Source organism: Dreissena polymorpha, chromosome 13 (genome assembly GCF_020536995.1).
Source record: "Dreissena polymorpha isolate Duluth1 chromosome 13, UMN_Dpol_1.0, whole genome shotgun sequence".
Classification (NCBI taxonomy): domain Eukaryota; kingdom Metazoa; phylum Mollusca; class Bivalvia; order Myida; family Dreissenidae; genus Dreissena; species Dreissena polymorpha.
In genome coordinates, this window is record NC_068367.1 from 18,573,772 (window position 1) to 18,590,556 (window position 16,785).

A 16,785-nucleotide genomic window follows, 5' to 3' on the forward strand; every position below is an offset into this window, starting at 1 on the left:
ATATTTCGTAATATATTTCGTAAAATAAAATTAACATATAAATAATCAGTGTTCCTTATAGCCATTGCCAAAATTTCAACATTAGATATGCTCTGTTTACATAGATTTAACACAATACAATGCTCTTTTCTATTTGTTTGTGATACAATATATTCAACACATGTTCATGTACCAATTTAGTATGTATGTGTCGTATGAATAGATATCGTTGAGGGAAATTAATATGTAATTTATTATGCCACACAAAAATAAAAAAGAGCATTTTATATCTTGTTAAATCTATGTTACTGCTGTACTGTACTCTGCATTCATTAATGACGTGAGGTCCTATGCGACCTGACTTGTTTATGTGTGAGGTTATTTTTTGGATAGCTTTGAATTGTATCGACAAGATACATGTTGAATGAACGCAAAATGTTAAAAATAAGTCTACCTTGTATTTGAATAAAAAATGCATTAATCTAGATGCATCAGTTCAATGACCGCCTTATTTATTAGAATTGTATCTGTAAAAGCGAATGCAAATTATGGGTGTTATTATTATGTGTGATACACTCATTGATATTTTATGTAAATATAATGTTCATTTTAGCAAGTAATCCTACTTACACAGCAGACGCTGCAGTAAAATAACACATAAATACGGTACAGTGTAATGCTTTTTGAATATACTGGCCGTTTAAGAGCAGTTCTTGTTCATGCTATTGATGCCATAGTAACGATTGCAGTTGTTTAGCCTTCGATTGAGATATAGTGAATGCTTTATAATCACTTTGTGTTTACAGTTGGTTTTCTGTTACTAAAGTAGTGGATTTGAACATAAAGTTATCTCCTGCTATAGTTTCTGTTCGATAAGTATACAAATTACAACAATGCTACTCATTTTCATTTTTTATAGACGAAACATTTTCGTACCTGTTGTTTTTGCTGTTGATTAGAAATTTCATTAAGTAAGCTCTTTATGACTTATATTGCCCTTGAAGATCGTCTTTAATCCATACTCTGGTAATTATTTATTATTGATATTATTATTAATTGCTGAACACCTCACATTGTATATCTCTCCAGTGTGTGTCGAGTTTATGTTCAAATGATGTAACGTTTTTTGCACTTACAAACGCATAGGCAATCATTTTGCAGTTTTAACTAGATTAAACATTAAGAAGGTAAAATGGATTCAGTCAAACAAAATATATTTGCTCTGGGTTTCTATAATTTACAATTATTGCCCCTAAGAATATAAGTTGGTTTTAAAACACAAACCAATTCATATTAATGCCATTGACTTCCCTTCGTATTTGGAATGTCTCTATCATTTCATAAATAATTCTTCTATAGTATGGTGTTGTTTGCTTTAATTCAATCAATCTTTATATTTTATTTTAGCTGGGCAGTAAATAAGAATCTTATAAATGTGACCGCATTACGTATGTGGAAAGAGTCAAAAACATAAATTAAATATGAATTTACATGTTTAATTTATTAAGCCATATATTATATGTACTGTATTCAATGTTGATTCGAATGGGTTCATCTAAGTTCATACTGCTTTTGAATACTATATTTCCCACGTTCTGCTGTATTTAATTTATATATATTTCTATTTGCCAAAGGTGTTTTCTAATTCTCTCAGGTACTATTTATGTTTCATCAACGATTTTGAAACCTTCCGGCCCAGTTTTTATTGTTGTATATACTTTTTTACAACATTCCTAAAAGAAAACTTCTAAGTGGTCTGACTTACGCATTGTTAAACATTGCAAAGAAGCAGAATAATATTCAATTTGGGCGGAGCTAAAATTGTGTTTTATTGGTCAATGCCATGATACTTTGGACAATTGCCGGAATTAATAAATGCTATGGGTCAATGTTATAATAACACTTTGAAATATTAGGAGAGCGCCCTCAATGTTAATATGCCCAAGTGGCATAATAAAATGTTAATAAGTCGTCAGTGATGGGTGTGTATCTGTATAAATAACGTTATTTACCTGAAACGAACACATATATTTTTTATATGCAACCACTTAGAGGGATCTTGACATTTAATGTATGCCCGATTGTTTATATGCTACTATTTCTACTCAAGTTACTACATGCACAATGCAATTGTATAAATACTAGATTAATATTTGGTATGTAATGAATAAATACGTTATTATTTACAGAAATCAACCACTGCGAAAGAAATCCTTGTATCCATGGTACCTGTTCGGATCATACTTCAAGCTATGTGTGTCAGTGCTCTGTCGGTTGGCAGGGAACACAGTGTGATCAAAGTAAGTAGCACCATAGATAGACTTAAACGAATACCAATTTATCACATGCTATACCCTGTTTCCCATGTAATACAACCATTAACTTTTTTTATTACACATGTGTTATACAACATTTTTAGGCGTTTTCATTGGCTTAGTTTTCGTTTATTGACCAATCGCATTTTGTTGTTTTGCTGAAATGACGTTGCAACGTCAAATGACGTCACGAAATTTAAACAACATTCGGGATTAATCATTTTGTTTGCTTAAATATTTACTTAATTTGCTCATTTAAAAGCATGTGATAAAAAAGATCTGACACTCGTTGTCATATCATACCATATTTTATTAAACTCGTTCAAGAAATATCGTCGCTTACTAACAAAATTCCTGAACTCGTGTTATAAAATATGGTATGATATGACAACTCGTGCCAGATCCTATATATACATACGTTCATAGCAATCGCATTTTCACTGACAGATGGTATGCATTCATTCTCGTATGAGCGCAATCTCTTATCGTAGGTATATATATTTGTGTGTGTCCGTTTTTAAAATGTTACTTTTTACGTACTGGATGTTTCATTTTCTTGTAATACATAAAGCCACTTTTTTATCGTCCTGCTTTTGGTATTGATAAAGTTTGCCCTAAACAGAACACGTATATACTTTTTTATCACATGCCATACCCTGATTCCTATGTTATATTACCATTACATATTTTTTCATTTTACACATGTGTAATACAACATTTTTAAGCGTTTTCATTGGCTTAATTTTCGTTTATTGACCAATCGCATTTTGTTATTTTGCTGAAATGACGTTGCAACGTCAAATGAGGTCAAAAATGTAAACAACATTCGGGCTTTATCATTATGTTTGCGTAAATATTTATTTAATTTGCTCATTTAAAAACATGTGATAAAAAAAGATCTGACACTCGTTGTCATATCATACCAGATTTTATTAAAATCGTCCAGAAAATTCGTTAGTAAGCTCGCCAAAGGCTCGCTTACTAACACAATTTCTGAACTCGTTTAATAAAATATGGTATGATATGACAACTCGTGTCAGATCCTATATATATGTAACCGATTAGGAGGATATTGATAGTGCAGGTATGTTCGCTTCTATTTACATGTCACTATCTGTGTCTGCTCAAGATATAACATTCTCTATGCAATTGATGACAATACAAGATTTATACTTGGCATGCAATAAATATGGATTTTTATATTTACAGAAATCGACTATTGCACAGTGAATCCTTGTGTGCATGGTACCTGTTCGAATGGCGTGTCCAGCTATGTGTGTCAGTGCTCTGTCGGTTGGCAAGGAACGAATTGTGATCACAGTACGTAATAGGTTGATAGACTTAACGAATGACAATATACTTATTTTCATAGAAATTATGTGTTCATTGACCGATGGTATGCATTCATAATCGTGTGAGCGCAATCTCTAATCGCAGGTATATTTATATTTTTGTTTGTCCTTTTTTGAATGTTACTTTTTACGTATTAGATGTTTCAAATCCTTTTTTTACATTAAGCCACTTTTGTATCGGTGTGCTTTTGGTACTGATAACGTTATTGACCTAAAAATAACACGTGCATATTTTTTATATGCAACCTCTTCGGAGGACATTTATATTGAAGGTATGTCCGATTGTATGGATATGTAACTATCTGTTTTTGCTCAAGATGTAACCTTGGCTATGCAATTGTAGACAATACTAGATTTATATTCGGCATGCAATGAATAAGGATTTTTATATTTACAGAAATCGACTACTGCACAGTGAATCCTTGTGTGCATGGTACCTGTTCGAATGGCGCTTCCAGCTATGTGTGTCAGTGCTCTGTCGGTTGGCAAGGAATGAATTGTGATCAAAGTAAGTAATACGTATATAGACTAAAACGAATAACCACATATATATATATATGTTCATAGCATGTATATTTTTATTGACGTACGTGCGCAATCTCTTTCGCAGGTATGACTATATTTGCTTTTTTCTTTGTTAATGTTTGTTTTTACTAACTAGATGTTTCAATTTCTTTTGATACACAAAGCCACTTTTGTATCGTTTTGCTATTGGTATTGATAACGTTACTGACCTTAAAGAAAGAACACATGTATATGTTTTTATATGCAACCTCTTCGGAGGACATTTATATTGCAGTTATGTCCGATTGTATGGATATGTTACTATCTTATTCTGCTCAAGATATTTCTTGCGCTATGCAATTTTAGACAATACTTGATTTATATTTGGCATGCAATGAATAAGGATTTTTATATTTACAGAAATCGACTACTGCACAGTGAATCCTTGTGTGCATGGTACCTGTTCGAATGGCGCTTCCAGCTATGTGTGTCAGTGCTCTGTCGGTTGGCAAGGAACGAATTGTGATCAAAGTAAGTAATACGTATATAGACTTAAACGAATAACCACATATATATTTTCATAGCATGCATATATATTTATTGACGTACGTGCGCATTCTCTTTCGCAGGTATGACTATATTTGTTTTTCCTTTGTTAATGTTTGTTTTTACTAACTAGATGTTTCAATTTCTTTTGATACACAAAGACACTTTTGTATCGCTTTGCTATTGGTATTGATAACGTTACTGACCTAAAAGAAAGAACACGTAGATATTTTTATATGCAACCTCTTCGGAGGACATTTATATTGAAGTTATGTCCGATTGAATGGATATGTAACTATCTGTTTTTGCTCAAGATGTAACCTGGGCTATGCAATTGTACACAATACTAGATTTATATTTGGCATGCAATGAATAAGGACTTTTATATTTACAGAAATCGACTACTGCACAGTGAATCCTTGTGTGCATGGTACCTGTTCGAATGGCGCTTCCAGCTATGTGTGTCAGTGCACTGACGGTTGGAAAGGAACGAATTGTGATCAACGTAAGTAATACGTATATAGACTAAAACGAATAACCACATATATATTTTTTTTCATAGCATGTATATATTTATTGACGTATGTGCGCAATCTCTTATCGCAGGTATGACTATATTTGTGTGTCGTTTTTTAATGTTTCATTTTACTGACTAGATGTTTCAATTTCTTTTTTATACACAAAGCCACTTTTGTATCGTTTTGCTATTGGTATTAATATCGTTACTGACCTAAAAGAAAGAACACGTGTATATTTTTGATATGCAACCCATTCGGAGGACATTTATATTGAAGGTATGTCCTATTGTATGGATATGTAGCTATCTATTTTTGTTCAAGATGTAACATGCGCTATGGTATTATAGACAATACTTGATTTATATTTGGAATGCAATGAATAAGGATGTTTATATTTACAGAAAACGACTACTGTGCAACAAATCCTTGTGTGCATGGTACCTGTTCGAATAGCTTCAGAAGACACTATGTGTGTCAGTGCTCTGTCGGTTGGGCAGGAACGAATTGTGATCAAAGTACGTAATACGTATAGAGACTTAAACGAATAACCACACATATATATATTTTCATAGCATGTATATATGTATTGACGTACGTGCGTAATCTCTCATCGCAGGTATGACTATATTTGTTTTTCTTTTTTATTGTTTGTTTTACTAACTAGACGTTTCAATTTCCTTTTATACACAAAGCCACTTTTGTATCGGTTTGCTATTGGACTTGATAACACGTGTATATTTTTTATATGCAACCTCTTCGGAGGACATTTATTTTGAAGTTATGTCCGATTGTATGGATATGTAACTATCTGTTTTTGCTCAAGATGTTACCTGGGCTATCCAACTGTAGACAATACTTGATTTATATTTGGCATGCAATGAATAAGGATTTTTATATTTACAGAAATCGACTACTGCACAGTGAATCCTTGTGTGCATGGTACCTGTTCGAATGGCGCTTCCAGCTATGTGTGTCAGTGCTCTGACGGTTGGCAAGGAACGAATTGTGATCAACGTAAGTAATACGTATATAGACTAAAACGAATAACCACATATATATATATTTTTTCATAGCATGTATATATTTATTGACGTATGTGCGCAATCTCTTATCGCAGGTATGACTATATTTGTGTGTCGTTTTTTAATGTTACATTTTACTGACTAGATGTTTCAATTTCTGTTTATACACAAAGCCACTTTTGTATCGTTTTGCTATTGGTATTAATACCGTTACTGACCTTAAAGAAAGAACACGTGTATATTTTTGATATGCAACCCATTCGGAGGACATTTATATTGAAGGTATGTCCTATTGTATGGATATGTAACTATATGTATTGTTCAAGATGTAACATGCGCTATGGTATTATAGACAATACTTGATTTATATTTGGAATGCAATGAATAAGGATGTTTATATTTACAGAAATCGACTACTGTGTAACAAATCCTTGTGTGCATGGTACCTGTTCGAATAGCTACAGAAGACACTATGTGTGTCAGTGCTCTGTCGGTTGGGCAGGAACGAATTGTGATCAAAGTAAGTAATATGTATATAGACTTAAACGAATAACCACATATATATATTTGTTCATAGCATGTTTATATTTATTGATGTACGTGCGCAATCTGTCATCGCAGGTATGACTATATTTGTTTTTCTTTTTTAATTGTTTGTTTTACTAACTAGACGTTTCAATTTCTTTTTATACACAAATTAATACTTTAAAATATTGGATCATCGGCCCTAATGTTTGTTTCGCACAGTGGCATAATAAATATGTTGATATTTCGTCAGTAATCAGCGTTTATTGTTATTGATAACGTTTTATGCACAAAAAGAACACGTATATATTTTTAGTACGCAACCTCTTAGGAGGACATTGATATTTAAGGTATATCCGATTTTATAGATCTGTAACTACCGGTATCTGCTCAAGATATTACATCCTTTATGCAATACTTGATTTATATTTGGTATGCAGTCAATAAGGATTTTTATATTTACAGATCAATATGTCCTTGTTCCCCACGCTTTACCTTGGTATGAGGCATTGGCGTACTGTAATGAGCATCACAATGGTCTGGCCATAGTTATGAATGAGGCCGACTTTCAATCCCTTAAAACTATTTATAAAGCGTTTACGGCATGGCTTGGCGGAAAAAAGATTATGGATACATGGAAATGGATAACTCGGCATGGAGCTCAGATCGACATGAAATACCAGCACTGGAACGCCGGAAAACCTGACAATTACACCAATGCTTGCATTACTATGTGGACATCAAGTGGTTGGACGGATTATTCGTGCACGTCAGACATTTGGTTCATATGCAATTCATAATGACAAACAATGTCTGCATTACTTTTATTTCTTGAATAATAAAGATGTGTGAGACTAAATGATGGTGTATTTTGTCAACCTTTCGGAAGCATCAACAAACTAGCTTCATATTTAGACAGAAGGTAGAAGGATCAAGGAGTTTCCAAATGAGTTACGTGTACTACTACTACTACCGCTACTACTACTACTACCGCTACTACTACTACTACTACTACTACTACTTCTTCTACTACTACTACTACTACTACTACTACTACTACTACTACTACTGCTACTACTACTACTACTACTACTACTACTACTTCTACTACTACTACTACAACAACAACTACTACTACTACTACTACTACTACTACTACTACTACTACTACTACTACTACTACTACTACTACTACTACCACTACTACTACTAACAGAAGAAAAGAAATAAAAAAAATAGAAACATGATATGAAAAAGTCAGCTTTTGATATATAGTTTACTAAGTATTCGCAAAGTATTGTGATAGTACAACAACATATATAAAAACAACAGCAGGCTTAAACTATTGATGTATGTATACCTCCCAGTGTATTAATCACGAACATACACTCGTGAGACATTTTAACAATTACAACAACAAGTCAATTATTTGGCAAATATATAAGTCCATTGCGAAACAACATACATAAGACATGTAATGGCGTTGTAAATAAATGCTTATTCAACAAAGGTGATGAAGAACATGATATATTAAATAGGCATGCAATAATAATTTAACATTGTGTGAATAAGAGAAAAAACATGTAAAGCTTTAGTTTATCAATTAACATAGCTAGTATACAAAAAAATATTTAATGTAGAAATGCTTAGTTAAATATTTCATCAAACAGTATATAATGGAAAAGCAAATTAATGAGAAGAACATTAAGAACCTTATTAAAAATAAAAGTATTTAATATTTATCTAATGTTGACCACCAAAACGAATACAGATTTTAGGTGATCTAGGGGAACTTTGTATGTCGGCATCTTTTTTATCTTTTTTTTATTTTGATATTACGCATATTAAGTTAAGAAGAGAAGAACTGGACAATATTCCTTAATCAAAAGCAATATGCTAATTCTTAATTGATCATTACCTATACAAAACGAAGTTATAGATGATATATTTTGAGCCAGTATATACAAAAAGCGGAACCGACTAGTAAAAAACACAAACTTGACCAATAATAGTAACATAAGTTACCATAATACAACAAAAACATCAAAGTGACAAACACAATTTTGCAATGTTTATACTATGTTTTGACAAATTAAGATTAAATGATATTCAAATTCTAAATAACACCCATTTTACACCTTGTAAACTCTTGTTCGTTTTTGGTTAATTATACTATGTATATGTTTGGACAAATTAACATTAAATGATATTTTAATTTTAAATAACAGCCAATTTACACCTTGTAAACTCTTGTTCGTTTCGGTTCATAAGACCATGTATTTATTTGGCGCTATTAGAACTATTCTTTTTTATTTGAAGCCGATTGTTCTATTAGGTTCGCTTTTTAAACGGTTTATACGCACACGTGTTTCATGTAAAAATTATTTGTTTCTACGACAATCTAAACATAAAACAAAACTAGTATACACTACTACTGTTGCGACTGAAGTTTCATTATTTAATATTTCAAACAATATTCATAAAATTAAAACAAGTATGCTCATATATATATCTACTTGCAAAACGAAACATGTTACTTAGGAAACATATGTCCAATTATAGTAAAGAATTTAAATTAACACCCTAATGTGTGGGGATTGAGGTCAATTTAAAGGGCCGATTAGTTGAAAACAAGGACCATTACAAGAAACAAGGGAGTAATATAAGTGGAGATAATCCAAAACATGTAAACATTTGCCCATAAGTAGCAAATTTGCGGCAAAGACAACCATTTTTCTCGGCAAAGTTAACGTTTACTAAATGTCAAGAACTAGATCACCAAATTGCATAATTTCATAGATATATGTATACTCTATAAGAATAATACACAGTTTAAGCTGTAAATGTTTTTGTCGGGGTGTTAGAGTACTTGAAACAGTGTGTCCTAAGTGGATTTTACCTTCGATTGTACCCCAAGGGTCCGGCTATGGTTCGGAAGTTTTAAACTTTTTTTGTTGTCGATTTTTAGTCGTAGAGAGCTGTTTTTAACGATGTATAGATGCCCTGGTGGGTTTGAGCCTTCTGTGGAAAACATAAGGTTGAAAACGCACAACAACGCGTGTTAAACATCTGTTAGGGGGTCCGAATAGTTCTGGTATGTTATTTCTCGGTATTTTCTGGATAGTTTGAGCTTAAACTGATGGAAAAAAAGATGCCTGAAAAGAATTAAAAGAAAAAAATATGAGCCAAAGTTACTTGCAAAGTCACTTGCAAAGGTGTTAATATGTGTATGTTGTAGTAGTTATGGTTATATTTAAGTGGGAACTTGGTGTACTTTAAATTTACATTTTGGTTGGAAATGTGGTAAAGCACAACAAAACAACTAACAAGTGAGAAAATGTCAAAGGAGAAAAATATGTATTTTACATATGTATGTGTACGGCACAAAGGTCATGGGGTGGGGTACATTAGAACCTAATAACTGTTTAATGGCAGCTTTGTTTTTTTAAACGGATTTCATATTTGATCTCAGCGATGTTAACAACATAAAGGAAATGCAGTTTATTTAATAAGAGAGGAAATAGTAATTTTTTTAAAACATCCTGGACTATACCATCAGGCTGATTTTTTACCCAAAACCATGTGTCTCGAAATAAAACAATATAATGTGTAAATTTATATGCCGTCATGTCGCTGAGCACGAATCCGATAGTATTTTTTGAATATCCGTTCAAAAAATGGAGATGCAAAGTCATATTTTCCCAAATGTATTTACATGGTGCGGCACAAACCCCAAGGGGTGGGGTACCTTTGTACTCTAATTACTTTTTAATGGCAGCTTTGTTTTTAAAACGGATTTCATAATTGTGTTCAGCGACAAAACCTCATGAAGAGAAATACATTTAATTGTTTTATTTGGAGAAAAAAGTGGTTTAGGGTTAAAATCAGCCTGATGCATCACACAGGTGGTTAGCGTGTGGCTATGATATTAATTAGTGAAAACATTATTTTGAATGATAAACACTCATATTATAACGAACAACTTTTCTGGAAAAAAAATCACTATCAAATATATATATAACAAGGTATCCAACTCAAAATCACCCCAAAACGGGATGCATCGCTTTGAACAGCCATAACTTCATCAATTGTGCAGCGATTTTAACGATTTTGGTCCTATTCAACGCAGAAATAAATTCTAGAAATGTATATATCTTGTTATATTTCTACAAACGCTGGGTCAAATTTTAAGAAATAACAAGATACACAACTCGTGTAACCTACTTGACACCGATCAGACAGAATTTATTGATTAAATCTTCAGTTGTAAAGACACATCTTCGCATTGGACCAATGAAATCACTCGTGTGTTTAAAATGTCGGTTAGTTGAAATGTATGTAAACAAAGGTTTAAAACGGCGATGGACAGTTAGTTTCGATGCATAATGCAACGGCAAGCACGGTAAGAATGCTTGTTCATACGTTTTATTGAATTATGGTATCGAGGTCAGTGGACTTTGCAGGGAAAATGCCCTTTACTCCGTGAAGATTTCATTCATTTATCCTTTCCTATCGATGTAAAGAAGGTCACGCGAGTTGTGTATCATGTTATTTCTTATACGAGTTAGTGAGTGATTGAGTGACTGAATTTTTGATTGAGTGAGTGACTGAATGAGTGATTGAGTAAGTTAGTGAAGCCGTGTGTGAGTTGTTGAGTGACTATGTGAGTGATTGAGTGTTTGGCTGAGTGACTGAGTTACTGCGACTGACTGAGAGACTGACTGACGGACTTACTGACTGATTGACAGAGCTAGTGACTGACTACGTGAGTGACTTAGTGAATGATGTAGTGTTTGACTGATTGAGTGACTGACTGTGTGAGTCAGGGATTGAATGAGTGACTGAGTTAGTGATTTAGTGACTGACTGAAGGAGTGAGTATTTAAGTGAGGGAGTGAGTGATTGATTGATTGAGTGAATGAGTGAGTGAGTAAGTTAATGAGAGAGGGAGTGAGTGAGTAATTGACTGAGTGAGTGAGTGATTTATTGTTCGGCTGAGTTACTGAGTGACTGCGACTGACTGACTGACTGACGGACTGACTGACTGATTGACATAGCTAGTGACTGACTGAGTGAGTGACTTAGTGAGTGATGTAGTGTTTGACTGATTGAGTGACTGACTGTGTGAGTGACTGATTGATTGAGTGATTGATTGAGTGACTGTATAAATGAGGGAGTAAGTTAGTGAGTGATTAATTGAGTGATTGATTGAGTGAATGACTGAATGAGTGAGTGAGTAAGTTAGTGAGGGAGTGAGTGAGTGATTGGGTGTTTGGTTGAGTGACTGAGTGACTGTCACTGACTGACTGACTGACGGATGGACTGATTGACGGAGTTAGTGACTTAGTTAGTAGTGAGTGATCTAGTGGTTGACTGATTGAGTGACTGGCTGTTTAAGTGAGTGAGTAGGTTAGGCAATGATTGATTGATTGAGTGACTGAGTGAGTGATAAAGTGTCTGACTAAATGAGTGAGTAAGTTAGACATTTACTCACTCAATCATTCAGTCAGTCACTCACTCATTGAGTCAGTCACTCAATCACTCAGTCAGTCACTCAATCACTCACTCCTTCACTTTCTCACTAACTTACTCACTCACTCAGTCACTCAATCACTCCCTCACTAACTCACTCACTCACAGTCAGTCACCCAATCAATCAGTCACTCAGTCAGTCAGCCACTCAATCACAAGTCACTCACTCAGTCACTTATTCAGTCAATCAGTCATTAAGTGTCGCGGATCAAGCTTTTGGTATAAACTATCGGATACATTTAGCCCTTAAATAATGTTGTAAGATCGTTCGAACTTTTGTGTTTGAAAAGTATTTTCGTTTAACTAAAGGCAATATTGATAACAACACGTGAGTGTCTGTAATATTAATACACATATGTGTATTTATTTTAATATTTTCATACAAAAAACCCTGGGTAGAACCAGTACTAATTATTATAATGAATATTAATTAAATATAACAATAAATCAATTAATTTTCATGGGAAGGGTTATTAGAACCAGTAGTACCAGTACTTACAAAGTATACATAATAATTTAACAACATATTTACAACTTAATAGAGTCACGTTCCTGGCAGTACTTGAATACAGCGAGAACATAATCAAGTTTCCTGGGTATGATTAGTAGAACCAGTACTCAAAGTATACATATTAATTTTACAAAATATTTACAACATAATAAAGTCACGTTCCTGGGTAAAATGAGTACTTCACACAGAAAAACATGAATACAACGAGAAAATAACAACAACATATATACAACAGTTTCCTGGGTACAGAAACCGGTACTGTCAGCCGACACTGGTAACGTGAATTCCCGGATAACCAACTCCTTAAGACTTCCGCAACTTGCGATTTTTCACAATATTGCGGAGTTTCTCACAGAGTTGGTTTTCAGAGAGCTGCGCCATCTAAAGTGTACAGCTAAGATTGACACTGTTTTACCCGTGTCGTCTGACTCCGCTATCTCATCCGCAAAAACTAAGTAGATCTCGCGAGTCTCGTCCTCCGAGACTTACTTGCGGCATCCGTGCTGAGGCACGACGTGGTCTTGGTTGTGAAGGTGTCGTCCTCGTCACTGGATGACACCTTTCGCGGCCTCTTTCTTGCGAAACGAATCGGAACGTCACATGAGGAGGATTCTGAGAAGGACTCGTCGTCTTCATGCCGCAGACGGTATGCGGCATCATCTAGTTCTCAATGGGCATCCTCGATTTTCTCCTATAGAAAATAGACATAATACGTGTCAATATGTATTTTCGTATATTTTTAGAAAGCTGAAAATCGAATAGATTATATAAGTAAAGAATTAATTGGCTTATCGTACATTTATGTACCTTACTCATCATCGTAAATTGTGTTTAAGCATTGTAAAGCTTTCCAGGTATTTTGACAAGCCAGCCTCCAGGGCTGTCGGGGAAGTGTGCTGTAGCTCCGAGTCGGCCGACGGCAGAGGGACGATGGCTATCTCCGGGGCGGCGAACGGCAGATGGAAGATGTCAAGGTCCGGGGCGGCCGACGGCAGAGGGAAGATAGCGAGCTCCGGGGCGGCCGACGGCAGAGGGACGTACTGGGCATGGTCGCTGTGGTCGGTATGATCCCATGCATCTGTTTCATGGTACTGTTGATAAAAAATACAACACGTGTTAGAAAATGTATTCGATATTTGTGAAGAAATCTGCAATGCGAAATGATTATATAAATAATTAAATCAGCAGATTATCGTACATTTTCATATAGTGTCGTAATCTTCTGAGCATGTTAATCGTTAATCGTGTTTGATTTTCTGTAAAGCTTATCATCGTTTCCTCAGCCTGTGGTTGCTTCGGGGCGTTGGCAGACGGCAGAGCGACGCTGTGGTGGAGATCAGGGGCGGCCGACGGCAGAGGGATGTAGGCGTCCGGGTTTGGCGCGGCCATCTTGTTGGCTAGGGCCTTATTCGCGGGGGCAGCCGACGGCAGGGGGACGTAGGCGTCCGGGTTTTTGACCGTTGCCGATGCGGCCATCTTTTTGGCCGAAGCCGTCTTCGCGGGAGCGGCCGACGGCAGGGGGACGTAGGCGTCAGGGTTCGGCGCGGCCATCTTGTTGGCTGGGGCCTTCTTCGCGGCGGCGGCCGACGACAGGGGGGCGTAGTCGTCCGGGTTCGGCGCGGCAATCTTGTTGACTGGGGCCTTCTTCGCGGGAACGGCCGACGACAGGGGAACGTAGGCGTTCGGGTTTGGCGCGGCCATCTTGTTGGCTGGAACCTTCTTCGAGGGGGCGGCCGACGGCAGGGGGACGTAGGCGTCCGGGTTCGGCGCGGCCATTTAATTGGCTTGGGCCTTCTTCGCGGGGGCGGCAAACGGCAGGAGGACGTAAACGTCCGGGATCTTGGCCGTGGCCGACGCGGCCATCTTGTTGGCTGGGGCCTTCTTCGCGGGGGCGTCCGATGGCAGGAGGACATAGGCGTCCGGGTTCTTCGGCGTGGCCAACGCGGCCATCTTGTTGGCAGGGGCCTTCTGTATGGTGTTGATTCACTGGTAGGTCAGTTGAGAAGCGGTACTGAAAATGAACAAATGAAAAACGCCATTTTATAAGTGTAAACCTTAACAATAATAAACATCAATAGCTAAACATTGACGAATCTAAAGTTATTTTTAACACAAATGTCAGCTAATATCACAGTAACTTACAGCTGGTGGTGGACAGCATAGTGCCTGTCAGCCGTCGACTTCTTGTGTTTCATGAAGTCGGCCATATCTCCCCCATTGTCTGCGTCGGCTCCCCTGGCCACTTCGGTCATCCGCTTCCTATTCATGGTCAGGCTCATGTGGAAGTCCGGATATCGGTTGCACATTCCGGATCCGAAGAATAACTGCATTCAGTTAAGCAAACATTAATCATTTAAACACCCTAGTTTATATATGTACGCGCATTAACAAAAACAGGCAGGCCAATGGTGCACACAAGTGTGGAACTTTTTTTTTCACGCGTTCTGAAGCCATTTGTTAATGGACAGGCTGGTCCCCGGTGTCGTCTCCATTGCCTCGGACCACAGAGGCATACGTCACCTGCAGGTTGTACGTGTCCCCGCTCATATGTAGGTAGGCGTATTTGCCTGATGTTGCTGTCTTATGCTGGTCCAATTTGATGGACATCTGGTCCTCATCAAACTGGACAGCCTTGTCCACGTGCCTCATCTGCAATACAAAACCCAAATGTGTCGATACCTTTGTCGAGAAATTGAATAGTCTACGATAGCCTAAACATAATTGAGTTTTTTTCGAATCAAGACACGGCTAAGTTATATTAAATACCTTCAGGTTGACGAACTCCCCCGCTCTGGTAGCGTTTTTCAGGGCGATGATGGCAACTTATACTACTCGTATGACCTTCATACTCGCGGGTGGGACGGCCAAAACTCCTCAATCGTTCGACGGACCCACTCGCTTTCGCAAAAGTTAGGCAAAGGCAAGGGGTGCGTCAGGATTTAGGAGCTTCCCTCCACCCGCAGGTCGACCTCCCGATTTCGCGCCTCTACGTGGTGGCTGACAGGCAGCCCGTGATATTGCGATCGGCCTGAAAAACATTCAGCTGAATAAGTAGCCGTCGGAAAAGAGTACATAGTTTATTCATTTAAACTAAACTAAATAAACGAGTATTTTAAAATGTGCTTAATGCAAAACATATAGTGATTATAACTTTTTTTATTTACGCTTAAAATACAAAAATGTTAAAAAAAACTTTTAAATAAAACTATAAACCGTTTATGTTTTATTTAAAAAAGACACACAAAAAACATATATATATAAAATTTTTAATAAAACATTAACAGTTAATATATATAAAAAAATTTGAAGAACAAATAGTAATAATCGCTAAATGTTTTGCATTAAGCACCCTTTTGACAGTACATCAAAACACATTTAAAAAAACTACCAGCGGAGACCCTAAATGACATCGAAATACAACAATAAGATTGTGAAATCTATATGATGTTCTCTCGCTGTGTCCGAATCCGGTGCTTCTTTTCCGATATCTTGACGCGATAAAAAATGATTGATTTTAAATGGTGCCGCTCAGCACCCTTTTAACAGAACCGCAAAACCCAGGGCAAAAACTACCACCGAAGACCTTAAATTCCAGTGAAATAAAACAATAAGATAGTCGAATCTATGTGATTTTGTGGTTGTACTTACCCCGTGGGCGCGTGGCCGAGTGAGTTAGCGAAGCTTCCGCGATCGAAACTGAAACAAATATTATTGACTGATACTCTATGCTACAGCTTTAAATTGCGTAAAATTTAACTTTTAATTATTAAAAATAAATAATATATTTATATTTTTATAATATTTTGTATCTTCGTTACTTACAGCTTTTGCGGCCGTGCATCACCCGGGCACAAGGGCCGAGGCTCTGACAATAGGCCCTGGTGAGTGTCAGTAGGTCCGTGGTCTGCTCGTCGTCTCCTGAAGAGCTCTTGTCGTCCTGGGTCGTCCTGAGGTGGCGGCATATTGAATACAAAATACACAA

General features: G+C 36.3%; 1 protein-coding gene across 1 annotated transcript; it reads right to left on the reverse strand.

The window, feature by feature from the left end:
• Positions 1–13,618: 13,618 nt before the first annotated feature.
• LOC127854498 (nematocyst expressed protein 3-like) lies at positions 13,619–14,579 on the reverse strand. Its single transcript, XM_052389563.1, has 2 exons — positions 14,088–14,579; positions 13,619–13,894 (listed from the first exon to the last, which is right to left on the reverse strand). The coding sequence occupies exons 1-2, from the start codon at positions 14,577–14,579 to the stop codon at positions 13,619–13,621; spliced, it is 768 nt and encodes a 255-aa protein (XP_052245523.1).
• Positions 14,580–16,785: the final 2,206 nt, after the last annotated feature.

Coding starts and splice junctions, on each gene's coding strand:
- LOC127854498 (XM_052389563.1), bottom strand. CDS start 14,579: ATGGCCGCGCCGAACCCGGACGCCTACGTCCCCCTGCCGTCGGCCGCC. Junction 13,895..14,087: donor ACGCCCCGAAGCAACCACAG/GCTGAGGAAACG, acceptor TTTTATCAACAG/TACCATGAAACAGATGCATG.